We start from the raw sequence: 22,335 nt of genomic DNA on the forward strand, positions 1-22,335 counted from the left end.
AACTAGAAGGCGCGAGTTGCTTACGCGGTGGACTACAAAGAACAGGCGGCTTGGTGGAGGGTCGATAACGTAAGTTGCCGTTAAGGCCTGGCCGGAGCATTTCCCGAAAACGAGGAAGGTTGAGGGCAGCAGCATGCACCCATGCCGAAACGATTGTGGAACAAGCAAACTCCGTCCTGTCTATCTCGTGACTGGGTTCGCTGAGAAAAGCTTGGCTGTTTTGAAGGGGATCGCTTGCGTCGTTGCTGGCCCTGTTGTGGAGCGCCCGACAGCAAAAAGTTGCTGCATGGTCCCGGCGAGTTGTTGCACTTTCTCCTCAAGGCGCGACAGTCGATCTGGTTGTTCGTATGGTCTTGAAGCAGCTATGGGCGCGGAGGTTTGAGTAGAGTATTTCGTGATACGATGGGCAAGTTGCGCCACTTGATGAAGGGACGTCTTACCTGAAACCGCGAGAACCACGCGCACCGACTGCAGCAGCCGTTGACGAAAACGTTCACAAAGAAGTGGGAGCTGGCGGTGCTGACGCACGTGCACACCGAGTAGTTGCCGTATCCGGTGGAGCAGTTGGAAAGGTCGTTGGTGGCCCAGCTCTTCCCGACATAATAGCTGCTGAAGACTGCTTTCTTCTGGCTCGTCCACGCGGTCCAGCACCGTCTTTTTGAGGGCGTCGTATTGTCCTTGTGTGTGGGGGGAAACCAAAATGTTGTCGACAGCGTCGGCGACCTCTCGGGGAAGTGCTGTGACGGCGTGACTGACGGCGTGCTGTGACGGCGTGAAAGTGACGGCGACGCCGACATGCTGGACCTGGGGTGCGGGGAGCCCGACGACTCGGACGAGGACGCAGCCCGCCTCCAGAAGTTGTTGGAGGAGCTGGAGGTGGAATGAAAGGTAGGCGAAACCGCTTAGCCTAAGGTGGTTAGAATGCTAGCCATCTTTCATTCGGACACCATCTTGAAACCGGGGTGGTGACAGTCATCAGGGAGGAGGCATGTGGAAAGGGTAGTAGCGGAAACCCGCACCCACTGGCGCGGGGTACATGGCGTGATCACTCCTCGCCGGAGGCAAGGTGGTCACCTGCACGGCACGCACCACATGAGTCCAGACGGCCCAATTGGGCGCGGGGGAGAACGCGGTGACTTCACGAGCCGTACGGCTGGGCGGGAGGAAGGACGCTGCGCGCGCCGGATTCAGTTCGGTTCGGCACAGCGAGAAGAACGGCCGCCAGGTAATTCCTCTTCCCTTTGCAGGCCAACGTACGCGGGCGAGCCTATTCCAAGCCGAACGGCTCCGGCCGCCACCACGCAGCACCAAGACGAAGAAGGGCGATGGGGGTCTGGAGAATAAACCCCACCATTGCTTATGTTCAACGGTTGCCTTTGTGTTGCCTGCATCTCACGCCGGGCTGTGTACACAGCAGCCACGTGCGGAGGATCGCCGGAGTCCGACCCACGCCACAACCTTATGAACAAAACAGACAGATCTGCTCCAGGGCCTTCGAGACCAGAACAAGCATTGCCAACGTCGATAGAATAGCCAACGTCGATATGACACCGAAGTCCGTACAAAGCACTTTATGTTGACATTTGACTGCTCAACGCTCCCCGAGTCGGTCAAAGCAGGCTTCATACGATGTCCAGTCCAACCTTACATACCAAACCCATCGGTTCGAGCACGGCACAAACTCTAGCCGCGGCAAAACGACCTGTGCCAAATGCGCCGCACCGTACCACCCCGCAGATAATTGCAACTCCACCACCTTCAATTGTGTTAACTGCGGGGGCCCGCACGCGGCGTACTCCCGCACATGCGAGAATTTCTAAGCACAAAAGAAAGTAATCAATCTAAAAGTAACAGGTAACATCACCTTCCCGGAGGCGTGAAAGAGGTTTGCCTCTTTTCATCTGGGCAAGTACGCCGGCACAGCTCGCAGGGGGGCAGAGCGGCGTGTGGTATCGGCAGGGACTCAGTACCCGGCGTCAGAGTGTGTCCTGCTGCTGCCCGCCCTCCCTCTTCTCCCCTGGGTTGCATCTGGCAGCCCAATCCGTAACCACACCGCTTGATGAGGCACTGGCCGTTGTGGTGCCAGCCGTCTATGTCGGGACCGATGCCACTCCCGTCCCTACCTCCTCGTCCTGCAGTACGTTGGAGGGTGCCGATGGAACGGACAGGGGGGGCCCCGCATCGGCTCCAACCGCCACCGCACCGGCCGTGACCCTTCTGGCGCTCCCGACGCCCGCGGCGGTGGCGGCTCAAACGAAGGCGCCCCGAAGGTGGGGCAAGTCCAGGGGTCCTGGTTTGTCGGGCACCCACAGAAAATTTGATGACGACATGGACGTTGGGCCGTTCTTGCTTGCAACGCGCCGCATTTACCGGCCTCCGACGCGAAAGCCATCAGAAACGCCCAAAAAGCCCCCTCCAAGAGTACAAACCCCAAAAGACACATGAACACATACACACAGACTCCAGTAGCTCCTAACTCTCCGTAATGGGAAGAGGAAATATTATTCAATAGAACTGTAGAGGCCTCCTTAAAAACCGCCATGATGTCAATGAAATATTGCATTCGAACCAACCAAGTGTGATGTGTCTTCAGGAAACACATTAAGACTGCAGACACACAAATTTCTTGAACAGCTATATGGTATATAGAAAGGACAGGGAAGGTGTTGATACGTCTTCAGGTTCTGTGACCATCACAACACGGAAATATTTAGCCTGTCACCCTATCCATTTGAACACTGTCCTTGCGGCTGTCGCAATTCGCACAAATATATTCAACAGGTTAATAACAGTACGCTCGCTCTACATTCATCGACCTCGTGCTATACGGCTCCGAGATTGAGGCTCTGATAGACCAGTTACCAGAACCATTTATTTTATTAGGAGACCTCAATGCTCATTAACTCCTTTGGTGTTCTTCCCGCACAGATGTCGAGGACGCTTTATTAAGAAGTTTCTAATATCATCGGGAGCATGCCTTTTTAACAAAAAGCAGTTTACATACCATTATATAGGACACAACTTATATTTACACGTTGACCTGGCCCTGGCTTCTGCAGTTCTGTTTCCACCTCTCAGGTGGGACGGGGCCACACATCCATATGGTAGCGACCACTTCCCAACCACATTAACACACCTAGGTAAAGGCGCCAACAGTTCTTCTTCCAATAGAAAGTTTAACGAAGCAAAAGCTAGCTGGAGTACTTTCACAGATGCATCTAAATTACAACACACAGACATAGCACACTTACACGTAGAGAAATCCGCCCACCTCCTCACGGAGCACACCCTTGATGCTGCCAGAAAGTCCATTCTCCAGGTATCTGGTGCACGGCGCAACCTAAGGGGGCTATGGTGGAACGAGGACTCGAGGCGAGCACGAGAGGCCCAGAACAAGGCGTGGGATGTCCTTAACCAGTACCCCACGTCGGATAACCTTATTTTTTTAAACGGCCAAAAACACTTGGGAAGCGTGTCCGCCGTGAAACAAGAACGGAGATATAGCGCACCTCCCAAACATCCATAAATTCATACACCGACACTCACAAAGTCTGGACACACATACGAAAACTCAAAGGACAACAAAAAGACAGCCTGCCTCTGGTTAGTAGAATAGGGGACACACTCGAAGACCAGTCTAACACACTGGCACAACACTTCCAATACGTGTCCAGTTCAAAGGGTGTCTCCACCCTGTACGGCAGAGTTGGTATCGAGGTATTCGCGCGTTTGTTTACGTTACTGAACCTAGGTGGCGCCACATTACCATGGCGTGTCGTTTTCTGACTTGTTTTTCGTTCTGGCAGAAAATTGTTTCGTGAAACATACTGCTCGCTCGACAAATATGTTAACGTAAGACACCGTCGCGTAAATCACTTGGCCAGTGTCGTCTGAGACAACCCCAAATCCCTGCAGTCCTGTGCAGCTAAACAAGAATAGTGCCGCAGTACCAACAGCAGCAGTACGCAGCGGTACTTCTATGTTTACATGTGCTTTCGTAACTTACACTTACCACCATTCTTAGGGCTTTAAAAAGAATGTGCCCTAAATTTAAGGCAAAAAGCTGGTTCGGCAGGCTTATACTGTGCCTAATTTTCGTTTGCTTTTTCCGCCTTTCGCCAATCGCAGAGCTGTCTCGCGTGACATCATAGGTTCTGTTGCGGGAAATGAGCTAGTGGGTCGCATGGCCATTCCCTTTTTTCCTTATTATGTGGCTTATTCGACCGAAGTTTACGTTAAAAGTGGTGTCAGTAGGATTCTAACGAGGCAATCTTTTGAATTAACCAAACTTGTGTTTTCTCTTCATGGCTCCTTCAAGGAGCGTGCGGAAAATGCTAAGCAGGGTAAGTGGTATTCACTTTCAGCGAGAAGTCCGGACCTAAACTTATAGTTTTTCGTACGAGAAACAAAGGTACAGGGGCAAAGAACTATAGGAAGGGCCTTTGTTGAGTACGAAAGAGTGGGAGTTCAAGAAAGTGAACTAAACGGATGGTAGGCAACTCGAGCGTGGCGCCACCGTCCAGGGCTTCAGGCTCAGCACACCATTTTCTTCCCACTCAACCAGTTAATGTTGATCTTCAGAAGACAATCTCGTCAAAGCTTCCAGCATTGTCTCGATAAAATTCGAATAAGGATGTTTTAGGTGTTCTCCCCTGAGCCCACATTTGGACATGGCCAGCTTGGGGTAAGCGGGTGAAAGCTTTCCCGCATTTGGAACCGACTTGATTTGATGCCTTATTATTGGCCCAAAAATCTTCAACCATCTAGATTTGTAGATAAGATGGTGGTTTATTTCGCCAGGGCTTGCGATTCCTCGGCGTCTGTTCCCCTCTTGTGGGGAGGGTTTAATCATGCTCCTAGGCAGCGGAAGGCAGACGTTCTCCACATTTTTTTTGTGAGCAAAGTGTGTTTTTCATGGACCAATGAAACATGGTCTGCAATTCCTTGTAAACTTTCTTCGTCGGCTCCATTGTTGGTTTCTAGGCCCTCGTGTTCGGATGCCCATTTGGTGCGTACTTTTTTCTGGAGAAGAAAATCGTTCTGAAGCGTTAGTTTTGCCTTCAACGAACAGTCTATTTGCCTTTGTGAATCTGTAATAGTTTTATGGTGTTCCTTGACAGTTCGACTAGATTGAGTGCCAAGAGTATGGTGCGAATTTAACTGTATTTAGTTCCTGCGCAAAGCATGGTCAGTTTTCGGAAAATTTGCCATGATTTTCCCGTGGGAAAATTGTCTTCCTATATTTCTACGGCTCGGGGTCAGCGTATACTTTCTTTTCGTGTTTCTTAAGATTTTCTCCGAGAAATTTGCCTTCTGCCCTGGCTTGTTGTCTGTCCTTGAGTATGTTGATATCCATGTCTTTTGTAGCGGATAGATTTTATCGGGAGTCGCTCAATCGCTGGCATGTTTATTATGGCGTCGAGCGGTTCTTTTTTGTATGATCGTCAATATAGTCCGTCCCAGTTCTTGTTTCCCCGGCCGCGCTTGGTGTGCTAGGAGGGGAGGGTGGCTTCTACGCTTTTTTAGGGTGTAATAAAGACCCATTTTCTGGATATTATCCGTGGGAGTGAAACATTTAGGTTGCTCTAGCTTAGATTTTGTCCTGATTATTTTTATTCGTTTTTCGTCTCTGTGTTTGGTTGGTGTTAGGGCAGGCTATAAGATATTAGCCTCATAATCAATGTCTCTATTGCATCTATCGTTGTTTCTCTCAATCCTGCTATTGCCAAGGTTAGGTGTGGTATGGTGAGGGCGCTGGAGTTGGAGATTTTCTATGTTTTAGCGATTGTGAAATCCGTTCAGCCACTTGGTTTGCAAAGTCATGTGGATGGTTCTTACGTGACGGTTCTTAGGATGCCATCCTTACAAGTTGGGTATTTTATTACCTTGATTTCGGGCCGTTATGCCTCGTCGGATAGACAACGTTTGCGGTGGTGGCAGACGTGAGACCTTGGAGAAGTATTTTGAACATTATCGTAATTAGACCTATATACTGGGTTTGGCTTGTTATTAGGAAGCTTGTTTCCGCTAAAATCTATGCCTTCCTTGGTTTGTGGTAACATTCACGTTTCTCTTGGGCGTCTTTTACTTAGGTAAAACACTGTATGTGGCGGGATCAGCCCTCGTGGGAGAGGCGCCAGGTTGCGAAAGGCGCGTGGCTTTAGCTGCAGTAATGGCTGGAGACCATGCCTGCCAAGCATACCAGCAACAGTTGTGCATAGAAGAGACTCCAATGCACAGGCGTAGTGCGTGCTAAAATCACCAATTCGTTTTTCATCTCTAGCATAGTATCATTGTTCTCCTTTGGACATTCCAGATGCCCCAGCAACGTACGACAGACTTGGGGAGGTCCTCGCATCTGCCTGCCTTAGTTATAGCTTCCTGTTGTTAGCGATGACAGATTTTCACGTACGTTTGATAAGCACGGCTGCTAGCGCACACCCAGCAGCCACTGAAAAAGTGAAAAATGAGCCTAATAACACTGTCGTGGTATTACGTGCCGTGAAGTGAAACCGTTTTTTATTAGCTTCTATTATCAAAAAGTGCCGTTAGTTATCAGGCTTTGGGAAAGCAATTACAGGAAGTTAAGGCATATAAACTTTCGTGCGGACCGTTTTCACGGCTGATAATTTCAAAAACGGGGTTTTGAAAACTCCATATGGCATAGAAACCATAAGAAAACGGGTAGTACAATGTCCGCTTCAGCTTGACGTAGACTCAGGCGCTCGCCAGACCTGGCTCCTTACCTCCACCTAAGGACTATTCGCCCCGGTTTGTTACAACTATTTTTAGGACTCGTGGACAATTATGACTGCACTCACAATTGGTACGAATAATCAAAGAACCCGTGCGAGGTAGTCTACGTATATATAACTATCTCATAGCGCAAGACCTTCCACTTGCGGTTCGAAACCTTGCAGTCATAGCTATGCAGTGCAACAGTTTTACACCTGAATTCAGTATTGTTTGCATTAGTGTTTTCTTGCCAATTTCTGTTCCACAATTAATTAAGGCTACGCCGCGCTATGATAAAATTTCTACATCGTGTTCTCGCGGCATGGCTGACCTAGATAAAGACGTTGCATAGCCCTATAACAAATAACAACAAAAAATATTTTTATACCAATACAATAGATATGGTGAATATATACAGTTCACATTTATTTTATGTTTCCTGTATATTTCTATATTTTTCTTACCTTACAGGCGTGTTTGCAGGGTACTAGGACGTGTTACATGGCATAGTCCGAAAGAAAGGAAAACTAGGCACATTTCAGCATGTAACCGAAACGAGCATTGAAAACAGAAGTTATGTGAGCTGTATAAGATTGAAGGTGAGGTCGAAGCAGGAAGCTTCCATTCATTTATCGTATCTGTGGCTAAAACTACAAACTGGCTAAAATTACAAGCGGTTAAAACAAACCAGTAAAGCTGCTACAAAGACCTGGCTTAACGAAGATAATCATGATAAACCCCTGGTGGGGTCGGCAGCTGCTCCGACATGCCGCAACGCATAACCCCGCTACTGTTCTTTCTGCAGGTCCTTTCTGCAATTTCACCACTGCCACAAGAATTAGGATGAAGTTATCGCCACAACATAGAACCAACCACCGTATCTACCATGCATCTCGAACCGGCAACGCCTCCCTTTCCACCGAAAGAGGGCCCCAACGTCAGCACTGCCTTGGTGCTGAAGGAAGTGACGCCGCCGCTACCAACATCGACATCAACGTTGCTGTTTGGTGTAAAAACGCGCGCATCTGGATCGACACTTCGTGGGCTCGGGAGCTGCTCCGACATTGCGCAACGCATAACCCCGCTACTGTTCCTTCTGCAGGTGCGTAAATACGAACCCCTATTTGCGAATAAATCTAGAAATCGATGTTTATTGCAACTGCCGAGCCACAGTGTCTTGCCGCCTTGTTTAGTCAGTGTGTAAATAACGCTAGATTGCTTCTGCGGCTCCCAGGAGATGGTCCCATCACACGTAGCTCATCTAATGACCCTAGTTCAACCGAGCCTACAATTCAGGAACTCTTAGATAAGTTAGAAGCCGGCCAGGATTCAATCATTTCTTAATTAAAAGTATCAAGAGCCGTTTAGCCTCTGCAGAAGAAAGACTTAATGATTTAATGGCTCGAATCGCAAAAACGGAAACTGGATGTTTTTCCATTCCAGAAATTCGAACCGACGTTGCAAATTTAATTTCAACTACTACAAAGAAACCACCGAAGCCATTACTAATATCGATGACAGAATCAATGACGCGGAAGATAGGTCGCGCCGCAACAACTTACTTTTCTACGGCATCGAAGAGAAGGAATGAGATAAATGGATTGACAGTGAGAAAGCCGTGATCAGACTGTGCGAGACCAATCTTAATGTAACCATCGACCCAAAGGAAATAGCAAGGGCACACCGTCTAGGTAAAATCGTCCACGGGAAAAACCGTCCCTATAATTGTTAATTTTACATTTTTCGAGACACGGGAAACGGTGCTATCCAATGGCGCCAAACTAAAAGGCACAAATTATAGAATACTTCTGTACCGCCACCCGCTCTGTTCGAAGAGAACTTGTTCGATTCGCTCGTGAGAATGGTGCAGTCTTAAAATACAAAAAGCTTGTAATCGGTTCCAAAACTTATTGCTATGACACCACTCACAAAAAGGTTGAAGGGTGCTCGTCACCCTAGCTAGGCCACAATATTGCAAGATCTTCATCCCCGTTACCACGTCTCCACGACACCAAACGTAGTGCCACAGACGGTAATCAGAACAAAAGATCATTCTCTGCCCTTTACACTAACATTCGTAATATCATTCAAAAACGCCAATCCCTTACAGACCTAAATCAAACATAGGAATGTGACATAGGCATACTTACAGAAACCTGGATATCAACAACTATAAATGACTTCAAAATTTTCCCGTATTTACCAGACTTCCTTATCTATCGACGTGACCGTACACTACAACGAGGGGGCGGTGTAATGATAGGAATTAAAGCATGCGTCCGTCACAGTAAAATCGCAATTAACACGCCTCGAGAGATGCTCTGGCTATCATGCGAACGTCCGCAAGGTCTCATAATCTTAGGCGTGTGTTACCGACCACCAAAGCAGGACTTGGATTTCGTTAGATGCCTTAACAATACTCTAAACGACCTGCAAAAGAAGTATCCCCATGCAGATTTTATACTATTTGGAGACTTTATATTATCCAAATATAAATTGGACTAATGACTGCCCAACTAGCTCGAGAGAATGCAGCGAATTTGTTAATTGCATTGAGAATTACGAACTAACACAAGTGATCGCCCATGCTACAAGAGAAACTGAACAAACAGCTAACATATTATATCTCATCCTTATGTCCGACACCAGTAGCGTTCAATCCCTTCACTGCCTTAAAAAATTAAGTGACCACAAAGTAATTCTAGCCTCGTTTGCCTTAATGTTGAAAGTTCAAAAAGCCAGCCCCAAACAAATTAAACTGTATGACCGCGGAAACTACGAAGCATTTAACACTGAACTTGAATACTTTCACACAGTATACAAAGACGAATTTTATAGCCGTTCCGTGGGATGAAACTGCGAAATGTTTCGCGACAAACTAAATGAATTACGAACAAATTCATCCCGTCAATTACGATAAAAAAGAAGTCTGCGCCATGGTTCAACAATGCTATAAAAAAGCTAATCAGTAAAAGAAAACGTCTTTTCAGCAAAGCCAACGAAAGAAATACAGCGGATACTTGGCATGCTTATCACAGCGCTGATCAAGAAGGAAATAAAGCCACTGACACTGCTAAAAAGGCGTTTGATCAGACAACGCTTCCAACCATGCTCAAAATAAACCCGAAACAGTTCTGGAAAACCATAAATCTATCCATCGTTGCCCAGGTTGCTTTATCAGACTGCTCTGGTGAACAACTCAGTGATTGTGAAGCTGCCAACTTATTTAACGATGCTTTTTCGCAGTATTTACCAAAAAACAACACGGCTCTTGTCCAACAACTACTGACAGCGCTAAAAGTGAACTCATGCCAGCCATAAAAATAGCTGTGAATGGAATAGTATGCATCATCAATATTATGAAACTTACATCAGCTGCTGGTATGGACAATATCACCAGTAAAATATTGAAAAACACCAAAGAACTAACAAGTGCTATTCTAGCTTCGCTATTTACGCAATCCCTCTCCTCGGCTTAGCCCACCATTGATTGAAAAATCGCAAAAATCACCCCAGTTTTCAAAAGCGTCACTAGAGCATTGCCGCTCAATTATCGACTGATATCATTAACGAGCGTCCCATCGAAAATAATGTGACATATCATATTCACGAACATCATCAACCACCTTGAACGAAACTATTACTTACACCCTGCACAACATGAATTTAGAAAAGGGCTATCGTGTGAAAATAAACTTGCCGCGTTCATACATGATCTTCACGTCAACCACGACAACAATACACAAACAAATTCCATATTCCTAGATTTTGAAAAGGCGTTCGATAAGGTGTCACATTACCACGTAATGGCCAAACTGGTACAGCTTAATCTGGACCCTGACGTATTAGCATGGCTTAACGAGTTCCTTACCAACAATAAACAGTTTGTATTAGTTAACAACACGTCCTGAGACACACACCCCGTTATTTCAGTTGTACCACAAGGCACAGTCCTGGGCCCTCTCCCCTTTTTGATATATATCAATCACCTACCATGCAATACTGTTAGCTAAATCCGCCAATTCGCAGATGATTGTGTCTTGTACAGCAAAATCAATAACACTGAAGACCAAACAAAATTACAAACAAAATTACAAGCAGTAGAAAAATGGTGCAAAAATGGGAAAATGTCTCTCCATGTCAATAAATGCAAAGTCGTTTCCTTCCACAGGCGTAACCAACCACTCACAACTATACGCTTAATAACTCAATCCTACAAGCAGCTAACACATATAAGTATTTGGGCATTCACCTTTCATAGTCTACTCATATCGCTTACATTTCATTATTAGCTCGAAAATCTCTTGGCTACCTACAACGCACCCTAAAACACGCCCCTCCGCACCTCAAATTACAGGCTTACACCACACTCGTCCACCCAAATTAGAGTACGCTTCAGCAATGTGGGAACCCTTCCAAACTTACCTCATCGATCAACTGGAAGCTATTCAAAATCGCGCCGTTAGGTTTACACATTCTGACTTCTCTTCATTCACAAGTGTCACAGAATTAAAACAACGCACCAACCTTCCTCTCCTTAGTCACCGCCCTAAACTCGCCAAAATGGCGCTATTTCGTAGATACTATCATTCCCTCTCACCCAGTAAGTGCATCAGCCCCCGTCCACAAACTTCTTGCCGCAGTATTAATTCAATTCACATATTATATCCCCGCCCCAGAACCACCACATTCGGAAACTCATTTTTCATAACCTGTGCAAAACATTGCAATAATCTGCCTGACAATGTTGTAAAAACAAGCGACCCTGAACTATTCAAAGTAAAACTGCTTGCCATGACTTCATTCTAGTTTATTTGAAACTGTGCTATATTAACCCTGGTGCTATGTTATCTTTAAATTCTACAACTTGTATATTGCTTTGAAACTCATGCCTTGTATTTTTTTCTTTTATTTACTGTACTACTATTTCTTTTTTCTGTGTGTGTACCTTACCCGCCCGTCAGGTAATGCCCCTTCTCTATGGGGACTTTGAGGTAGCAAAAATTACGCGCACCTCCCCTCGCGGGAACCCCGTGTAGATGCGAGACATCGTGGGTTTCCCTCGGCGTTTCCGTTTTGTTGATTCTCCCATCGCGTGAAACGTGCCATGAACGCTTACGATGCATTTCCGTCTACTACGGGGTTCCCGCATCCCGTGCACGTCGCTTTGCAGCCTCATTGTCGTTGGTGCTAGCAGTTCTGTTATTAGGTTGGCCGGTGCTTTTTGCGGTTGCGCCGACTATTGCGATAGCAGGCTTGTTAGTCTCCATTCAAAGAAAGCAGCGTTGGACATCGGAGCACCGGCGCCGGAACGACGGAGCGGAGGAGCGCAGGTACCGCGTTGTATACCGCCGCATAACGGTGAGGGGAATGAGAGAGAGCAGCGCATGCGCATGCGTTACCTGAGCGCTAGCGCGCGCCGACGCACAGCTGGCATTGCTAGGAGCGAGCGCTAACCCGCAGATAACGCTGCGGTGAGAGCGGCGGAGAGCGCATGCGCAGCTGGCGTGGACAACGACGCCGGATGGATGGAGTAATGCATGCATGCATGGCCAGGGCGAGTGAATAAGATGCAGTCGCATCTAAAAATAAATGAACAATAAATGAATACTATATAGCGCCGCCTTTTTGAAGGGGGTAATCACAGCATTAAGGCTTGTGCTGAAGGCTGGCGTAGCAACTGGAATTTTGAGAAGCCGCACGTACTACACAGAATCCCGCGCTCTTCGTTATTATATATTGTGCCGGTTCGGAGAAAAAAAGTCCCTTCGGAAGCAGAATGCCACGATGGTAACTTTTTGCAATCGACCGTTGGAGATAGCGATTATCCAGTGCGTTCGGATCTGACAGCCCACCCGAAAGCGACAACTCCACACACGTAACACGCGAGTATGCTTGGAGAAACCAAGAGTGCGTAAACTGCAAAATCGCAGTGACCTTCTGCAGAGACATTTAAGATTCAGTTCGGCTCTCTGCGGCTTTTATGGTTCTAAAACTATTTAAATCGCATTGATGAGGGCCAATTTGTCTTCGAGCGTGAACCTACAACAGAACTGTTGCTTTGTACGATTCCACAAAGTGTTGTGGTGGCAATCTTGAATATTTGTGCAATGATTCTTTAGAGGGCGGTTTGGTACCCTGGCTCGGAACAAAAAACCCACACGCTACCCCTCACAGGAGCTCTACAGCTTCGCTGGTCTTCAGGTGTTCACTCTTATACCAGGAGCTGATGTACTGCTCCAATACGCTTAATTTTAACAATTCCAACGCGGAACGCCTTAATAGTACAGACAAACGCTTTTTGTGCCTCCCTCACTGCGTGATTATTCGTCCAGGTTGTCCTGTAGGCAACCTTGACGCTGATGTAACGAGTAAACATTAATTTGAGATTGAAGGTTATTTGAACCTGCTTTTACCCATAGAGACAAGTGCGCTATAACCGTGTTATCTTCGCAAACTGCCAGCATCGCAATAAAATACGTTGCTGTGGTTCCCTTCGTCAAGTCACATATTCACTTGGGGGATTTGCTGAAAATGAGAAGTGTCTGAGTAATATTAAGAATGCGCAATGAAAACTGTGTTTCGCAACCCAAAAAACATTCAAACATATTATGCAGCGTGATCTACAACGTGATGGCTCGGAAACATAGCATGTGCGTACCATCTCCGCAGAACTGATTTTAACAAAGCTTTGGCTTCTGTCAATGTGCTTCAGGAATTCGCTATATAAGAACAAGAAACAAAAAACGGCCGCGCACCTGCTCTTGACGCTGAAACGTTCGTCGAAAGGGCGATAGTCTTCCGCAGCTCGTCCCACGTAACTACCTCTCTTATCGTTTCCGCCAACCTTTCACGCCGTTCTCCTCCAGTCTCGAGAAACGTATCGGAAGTTTGCGAACTTCAATTCAGCGGCGTTCAAACAGCAGCACCATACGTTGGAACTGTTGGTAGCGAGCACGAGATCTTGCGGCAGCCTTATTTGTATTTTGTGGTTATAACTTGTTCTCAACGCGTTTCTTTATTTTTACGTGCAAAAAGTAAGCACACATGTGCTTTTGTTTCACAACACACTGCAAACACGGCGTATGTATTGACCTGCTTCCTCAAGTAAGAATAATAATATTACATGCAGAGCATTTAAGTAACTCACGATGTCACCCGCGTTGACGTCCGTAGTCCGCATCGCTTCCCCTACACTATATAAAATAATAACACTTACCGACGCCAAATTTCGATTCCACGACTCGGCGGGCAGAACGCAAGGTACATGATGCTCTACCGACCGCGCCACAAAGCCGACACAGAATGGAAGGTTACGCATGCGACTTGTATCCTTGACTCATTCAACCGTCGGTTACAGGTGCGCCATTTACCCCGCGTCCTCCTCGCCTTCTGTCCGCTCGCAACACCCTCTCTCGCCGCGTTCGGTTCGGGCATAGAGTTTCATACTAATATACACTAGAGGGGACACTGGCGCTAGTGTCTATGCGAGCCGTTGATCGTCTGCTTCAACCCCCATGAGGGCGGCCATGTCAGATAGACGTGTAATTTTCGAACTTGGCTTGACTATGCCGACATCTTGACTTGACTCAAAATACTTTTTTTTTTAAATTGAAAAGCTACAACTAATGTTTGTTACTGTATAAATTATTAGTCGCGTAAACAACTTGTACTATACGTTAAGTTTTAATTAAGGTTTAGAAGTATTCTTTTATAAGAGGGGAAGTGATTTGTGAACTGTATACACGGCTGAGTTTAGCGTAGCCGGAGATTCGGTGGCGAAGCGTATTTTCTTTTGTTTGTTTGTTTTTTGTTTTTCGCGTGCGAGTTGGCGGTGGCATTCTGTGGTGGCGTGGCAGTGGCATGTGTCTGCTGAAGGGCCGCTGTACGGCGTTAAATTTCGTTCTGGAAGACTACGAGTAGCGGAGCGACGCGTCATATAATCCCAAGTAAGTATACACGGTTGTTGTTCATTTTCATGGATAAGTCGCCTTACCCGACGTGCGGTCGGCATGCTCACAAAATCGTGAAAGGACACTGAGTAACAGCTGATTGTTTGCTTTGGTGCCTTAAACAAGCCATAACGGCCAACTCGACCACGGAACTCGACCATATCACCTCTGTTCGTCGCTAACACGTAGACGATGTTTTATTGACGGGATGGTTAATCGGGTGAGAGAGAGAGAGAAAACATCTTTATTTGTCCTGCAAACGCGGCGCGGCCTCACGTCGTGTCAGCCGGCCACTCGGCTTCCGTCAATCGGGTTCTTTCTTTGTTGTACTGTTCGTGTATTCTTGATGTCTAATTGACGCACTGTAGGGCTGTTTCTGTGAGCAAATGTTAATTTTATATGTTGAGAGCGACAAACGTAGGAAACAGGGTATCTTATCAGGCCACACAGCGAAAAAATTCTCGTACTTCATTCGTGTTAACCTTCCAGAAGACGGCCTCGTCTTGCTAAGAGCGGCAGGCATGCAGATCGTTCTGGAGCAGTGGGCTGCATTTTACGGGAGTTCCTAATTTTGTGAAAATCTCCGGGTGGAATGTTTCTATTAGATGACCAATAACGCGCACTGATATATCTAAGCACCGTGCGTGTACATTACATGCCCACAAGTGCCAATCATCACCTGTCTAACCGAGGTCTCAGGCCCAGATATAGCCAGGACCGCGTGTGAAATTGAAGGCACCCTATTTTTTCTAGTGCCTCCACACAAGCGTGCCGAAGCGCAGGAACAGTTTGAAATTACGTGCGAAGGTGTCAAACAGTGTAAATGTTGCTGATCAGACGGTGCTTTCCTAAATAGCAACTAAATAGTGCCTCTGGGGTACCATTTCCATAATACACAAGCTGCCTTCATGCATTCATTGTTCCGAAGCTGTTCCACAATAAGTTCAAAACATTTACTCATTTTGTGTGGTTGTTCAGTCTTGAATAATCCAACTGCTAAAGTCATGTCTTGTTAAAGCACGACCTTTCAAAACATTGTTAGCTTCCTGTGAGTTCATTGTATGTGTCTTCTCTTTGGTTTAAGTAATGACTTCAGCGTCAACACGGCAGCGCACAGCTGATCGTAACTGTGTGTTTTTATGAGAAAGCCAGAGTCATTGAATGTGTTATGTTGCTGGAACCCCTTTTGTAATAAGCATGTTAGTGAGCTGGATTTTAAGAGTACATACTTGTGCTCTAAATATCTGTACAAAAGCCTTGGAAAACCTTCAATGATGCCATCCATTTCGATACAGGTCCCAGCTGTGTCAGCAGTGCAAGGAGCAGACCAGCAGGCAACACAAGAAGCTGCACAAGGCATGCAACCAGTTTCCAAGTCAGGATCATTGGATGGATCATCAGCAGCGCAAGACAAGGCAGGCATGCCGCCAAGCTGCCCAAAACACAAAAATTCTAGCAAGGGCCCCCATTCAAAAAGCAAAAGGGCTTGGAGAGAGGTTGATTACAGCCTACGATATGTAAATAGTAAAAACAATCCTGTACATTCACCTGCACAATGAAGAGAAAAACAAGTGGTGAGGAAAGTGCCTTGTAGTGCATGGAAGAAGTTCTTTGAATCTTGCTTGTTAGGCACTCAAGATTCAAACTTTCTCGGGTGCAAGAAAATTACATGTTCGAAACCATACATTGTATGCATAAATGTGACTCATAGCAGTGGCTTCGTTTGCGATAGCCTTGGCACAGCATGAAACCGACTTCATTTAACTACTATGAGCAGCCATTTGAAGACTTGTGTACGTGCTTATTGAACTGAAAGAATGAAGGGGGAGTATTCTGCGTGGTATTTTAGCCCACTGTGTTTCAAAGTGGTATTCACTTGAGGGACCCTGCTGAGGAGGACTGTGCGTGGTGCCAATGACTGTGAGGGAGCTGGCACGTCCTCACTACTCATGTAAATCTCCATTGAAGCCAGGTTCAATTGTGCACCTTTCACAAACTTTTTGTGGCGCCGCCACCTCCTCCAGCAACATATTCATGAAGGTGTGGCATAGGGGATCAGCTTTCACCACGTGAATGTCACTTAAACTTACATTATACGTTGTGGCTGCAGTGTTTTGTTTATGCACCTGTGATGTATGCCCGAACAATGGATTGAAAAATGTTAAGCTGCCCTTTCCCATCTTGCACTGTCAGTACGGCTTAAAAGGTTCTTATCAGTGGGGTAGAAGGCTGTCTCACCTACTTCTGGCTGTTATCAAGTTGCAGATTGTATCCACCCACTGCTGTTCACTGTGGCTGTATATTGTCATGCCGAGTGTACGCTGTTTTAAGACACTTGGTTTGTTCGTTGATCAGATATTGTTGCTCTGCTTCTACTGTACTGGCAGATGCTGATCGAAACACTTCTGCTCTACAGCTATAAGCTTTTCTAGGGTTCTTTTCTGGCAATCTTTTTGCCGTTACCTAACGTCGCATTTGTTTGCCACTTACAGTAACCATTTTGTTCATTCCTGCATAAAGCAGCCTGCGTACATCGGTATGCTAGTTGCGAAAATGGCAATGCTGGTTGGTAGGTAAAAACTAAATCCTGGTACCAATATGTTCACAGTAGCTCTTGGATGGGACAATAAATACATTAATGTGACATGCTTATGCCTTCACTCCTTTTCACTGCATAGTTCGCATGTTTGCTGTTCACCAGCCTTCGAAATTTTAAAACAACTTCCTCAAGGTAAGCTTGCACTCTTGCTTTTGTAGTATTAAGCAATGCTGGCTCTTGGATGGGACAATCAATACATTAATGCGACATGCTTATGTCTTCACTCATTTTCACTGCATAGTTTGCATGTTTGCTGTTTACCAGCCCTCAAAAGTTCAAAACAACTTCCTCAAGGTAAGCTTGCACTCTTGCTTTTGATGTATTAAGCAATGCTGTGATTTTTTATTAGTGTTACAGAGTATGAGTGTGGTGAGGGCTTTTTTGTAAATGAGTGAAACTGAATTCTGCACTTTGCTGTTGGCACAATCGCCTAGTGCAGTCGCCAACTTTTTCTGTGTGCTCAATATGCCTGTCTCCAGGCGCTGAGCCAGGGTTCCACTAACGCAAACAGTTGCTACAGCAACACCTGCCACTGGATGGGGAACGCTGTGACCAATGTAGACTCACAGAGACTTCATTGAATAGCAAGCATGCATGCCGGTGATCACCTCATCTTACAGGCATATGGCTTCACCAGTACATAGCTATGTAAGCCATAGTTTATGGCCCAAAAGTACTGGTAGGTCCCAGACAATCATTTGGCCACGTTCTGTTGCAATAGGTAATACCATTCTACCGTTGCAGAGGTACATTTTCTTCCCCTTTCTGATACTGCATCATTACATTGTTTTTACCTTCAGCTTCCAACGCCCCATATGCGTCCATGGTTACGGGCGGTCACAGCGATTGCGCGTGAGCCTTGGTTACGCCGGTGAATACACGCAGCTGATTAGCAACGGAAAGAGACTGTGTTGTGTTTGCGGGAACAGCCTAGCAGACGACAGCTGCACTGGCGGGATCGTCCTATGCAAGCGGCCTACCCTCACTTGTTCCGCCGCTTTCTCCCACGATAAGGTGCCGACCCACCCGCTGGTGGACGCTCCCGCAACATTAAAAAAAAAATCACCGGCTGTGCACACATACTTACTGCTGATAAAATATTTTCATTTGTCTTCGGCGCTACCGTGCTCGTGTTATAATCGCAAGCGTAGTCATGAACGTGACGAGGATGGAACGCACTACCCGGCGCGGAGTGCTTCCCGTATCCATTCATTCCAGCCGTGCAGTATTTGCGCACTGGAGCCGCTGGAATCGAACGCCAAGAGCAATTCTGCCCCGGAATGACCCACCGACGATTTCGACGCCGAAACCGAAAATGACCGAGCGGAAAAGTGCGAAGCCTAATACATATAAAAATTGTCAAGCCTCAAGTTGAGCCAAGTTCAAAAATCACGACTCTACGTCACACAATCAGCTCCATGGGGGTTGAACGATTGCAGCGCCAGTGTCCCCTCTAGTTTCATTAGTATGAAACTCTTTGGGTTCCGGCGCACAACAGGTGGGGACGTGCGCAACACCCTCTCTCGCCGCGTTGGGTTCGCGCTGAGCAACAGTCGGTTCGCGCGCAAGAACAGGTGGGGGCGCTCGCATCGCGCTGTCTCCCCGCTGTCGGTTCGCGCTTAAACCACATATGTCGTTCGCGCGCGCTCCGGTCGCTAACATCTGTGGCGTGATCGTGACGTCAACATCACGCGTTCGTTAAGTGACGCGATTTCGGCGCTATAACACTCTCTCGCAGGGGGCATGGGTTGGATTCGATTGGATTGGCTTGGATTGGCTTGGCTTGGCTTGGATTGGTATGGATTGGATTAAAGTGGATTGTGGTGGATTGTGTCGCGTCATAGCCGCGCCACGTTGCGTCATAGCCGCTCCACGTTGCGTCATAGCCGCGGCAGGGGGTTCACGGCACGTTTCACGTTTCACCATTGACGTCATCGACAATGTCTATGCTGGAAGACAACAATTACAACAACAACAACCAATACGTAATCCATACGACTTGAAGGCGCGCCCCCCCGCGGAAATGCTCTGCATTTGATCGTGCCCCTGGCGAGGGGATGTTTTTGTGATGCGCGAAATTTGCCTCCACAATTTTTTTTCTTCAATCCTCATCTTCTCGGGCCAATCTCCCATCGGGAATGGGCTCGTCTTCCATTTTTCAACATGGTTTGCTACACCTGCAGTGGTTTATTCAACCTGCCCCAGCTGCTGTCTTTTTCTTGAACAATGCTGACAAATACGGTGCACCTTTCTAGAATTAATAGACCAGGAAAGTGTCCTTTATATGTGAATTGCCCTCAAGCAAGCATTATTTTACTTTTGGCCGGGCACCAGAATAGAAAGACAGACAGACAATTTGAGTTTCTGAAGCGCCAACGAAAGACTGTTTCTTTTGAAAACCAAAAGAGATGCATACCAAGTGTAGTTGTGTAGAGCACTGTCACTGTAATTTGCGCTTATCGAAACCAGCATGAACCCATAAAACAGATACAAGTGCGGTGTAGGGGTCAAAACGCCACTCACAAGTATTGCTACTGTCAGAACCTCAGAGCGCGTAAGCAAGTAGAAGTTCCAAGAAAGCTTTGCCTTCACATATTTCTCCCAAATATTATTTCCATACTGCTTACAGTTTGCTTGCAGTTTGCCCAAACAGAAGGGCGATAATGAGTACCTCAGAAGTTTCACCTTAGGCCTAGTGTAAGATTTGTAGGGCTTAGAATACATTTGCGAAGGACAGACGACAAGTGAAGGCGTTGTCAGGAACTTTCCTCGTAAACATCACGCTCTTGCATTGATTCTCACTGTTTTCTTAAACAGGCGGATACTGTCGTGGGAGGCGCAGTGAAACCACGTATGCAACGTCGTGCTATGACCTGACGTTTGCGGAATTATGATATATTTAGCTTCCTATTTTAGAACCCCTTCTATGAATAGCCTTTTAAAGAGATATAGGCTACCAGGTAGAGCAAGCTTCCCTGCAGTGGGCACTTTTCCAAAGTTATCGTCAAAAATACCTACTGGTTACACGGCTTTTGCACCACTTTCTAGCCCTTGGCCATTCTTTTCAATAAAGGTTCTCCTCTACTTGCATTGCTTGTGAAAATCAGACGAGGCCATGCCTATATGTTCAGAAGAAGTGTAATAATGCGAGCGAAGTCTCTATCGCCAGTCCACTGCGTAGTGGCCTCTGTGTGTACGTGTCTTTTATGTGGTGTCTCCTTCAATAAATCCGCATTTTGTGTTGTCCTAGGTTTTAGAAAAGTGAATTTTTTATCTTTCAATGTACTATACTGATTCGCGGCTTTCGTGCGTCCTTTTAGTTTGTACGTTGATTTCAAATTTTGGCCAGGCGTACCGTGACTAGGATAAAAAAAAGCTTGTAACCAATACCGAATAAATAAAGAAATAACCGCAAACGCAGTGATGATTCATAGGAGGCAGCACACAAGTGGTATAAAAAGCAATCACTCCAAATATGTGACTACACGTAAGCCCGCACCCTGTCAATGTTCCCTCGACAAAAAGGCAGAGAATGTGCTCACCTCCAGGGCAGTACTGGATGAAGAACAACTTCGGTTTCCCCTTAAGGGAAGGGCTGTTCGTGTCGTCAAAAAGAGGGCAGACGTCCTCAGAAAGACTGAGCTTGCGTCCATCCGAGCAGCATATGGTGTCGTTTGCGCCGTTACTCAATAAAATAAGAGCAAAGCAGTCAGCTCGATCTTGCTTTTGGGCTTTCGCTGCACGAACAAAGACCAACAGCATATCCTGCGTGGCGCCAAAAAGAATTATAAGCGATATGGCGTAATACGGTGACCGGACGCCAGTTACCTATATTATTTTTGGGACCTTTACAATTGAAGCACTGGTGGAAAACGCCGAAAATATTTTGTGTTGTAGCCTTGAGGGAATGCTTTCGGAAGAATTTAGAAGACTCCCTGAGTAATAGGATACCCCGGGAAACTTCATCGAAAGATCCATAAATGAGTTTTCTGTTCATAAGATGAAGATTGTAAACTTACGAGACTCAATTTGCATGTATTTACAGTGGACAATCGCTTTTCGCTTCGAGCTCGGGTTTCTATATCAGCAGATTTGTGTGCATCACTTGACTGCATATGGTGACATGACTTTATGGCCGAGTAAGAGGTAAGGTGTTATAAAAAGGGTGACGATTCTTATTGAACAGAAGTCAACTCAGTTGGTGTATTGTGGAAGAAAAGCCGTACAAATAAGCCTCCACGTTGTAGTTTCAGTCAAGCTCTTGCTATTACAAGAATCGTATGTTGCACTGCAGAGAAGTCGGTGAAATTCCATCTCGTTTTGCAATATAGAATAACAATGGAAGTGTGGTTACTTCTATGCTAGTGGGGTTATAATGAAGGGCCACACATCAAACAGGCTCTTTTTTATTTACACCATACGTAAGAAGCCGCCATCGGTGAAAACCTGTTTAAAATATACTTAGCTCCTGCTACCTCTTTATGCAATGTCGGGGTCCATGTTATTACCGTCGTCATATTAGGCGATAACCAGCCTCACGGAATAAGGGATAGCCGCGTTGTTTTTGTGCCGTAATGGTCGACCCCTCTTTGATTTACCACAAGTAGCTGCGAAGTGAAGAAGCCTTCAGCATAGCCTAGTGTCGACATGGTTGTGTCACTACGTATTTAGTTTACTGTCCCAAAATGAATTGAATTTCCGCCAATACGGCCTTCTGCCTATGCCCTTTTAAGTTTACTGCCACAAAATAAATTGCATTTCTGCCAATACAGACTTCTGTGTAGGGCCTCTATATTTTGCAGGAAAGCTCCTAACGTTGCCTGGAGAGTTGAAAGGGCCATAAAAAGGTTGTTGGTGCTTTGGAAAGTGGAAGAAGGTAACCATGCACTAAATTTGTATTTCCGTTTCAAAACAGTGAAAGCAGGTACACAGCTTTGCTACAATGGTTAGCTCTTTCTTAAATAATGTTGCGCGTGGAGCGGCGAACTTCCGCGAGGGAACGCCAGGTAGTGAGAAAAATATTAAAAACTATTTCCGTAAATTTAAAAA

At 46.2% G+C, this 22,335-nt stretch overlaps 1 protein-coding gene across 3 annotated transcripts in view; it reads right to left on the reverse strand.

The window, feature by feature from the left end:
* Nucleotides 1-22,335, reverse strand: part of LOC144147096 (uncharacterized) — a 393,394-nt gene that overhangs the window by 15,285 nt on the left and 355,774 nt on the right. For all 3 annotated transcript variants that reach the window (XM_077679154.1, XM_077679153.1, XM_077679155.1), the window contains one exon: nucleotides 20,829-21,051. In XM_077679154.1, the coding sequence (XP_077535280.1) occupies nucleotides 20,829-21,051 (223 nt within the window). The remainder of the gene's footprint in view (nucleotides 1-20,828; nucleotides 21,052-22,335) is intronic.

The sequence above is a fragment of the Haemaphysalis longicornis genome, unplaced genomic scaffold (genome assembly GCF_048455015.1).
Source record: "Haemaphysalis longicornis isolate Haplotype H1 unplaced genomic scaffold, Haemaphysalis longicornis Haplotype H1 scaffold_7, whole genome shotgun sequence".
NCBI lineage: Eukaryota > Metazoa > Arthropoda > Arachnida > Ixodida > Ixodidae > Haemaphysalis > Haemaphysalis longicornis.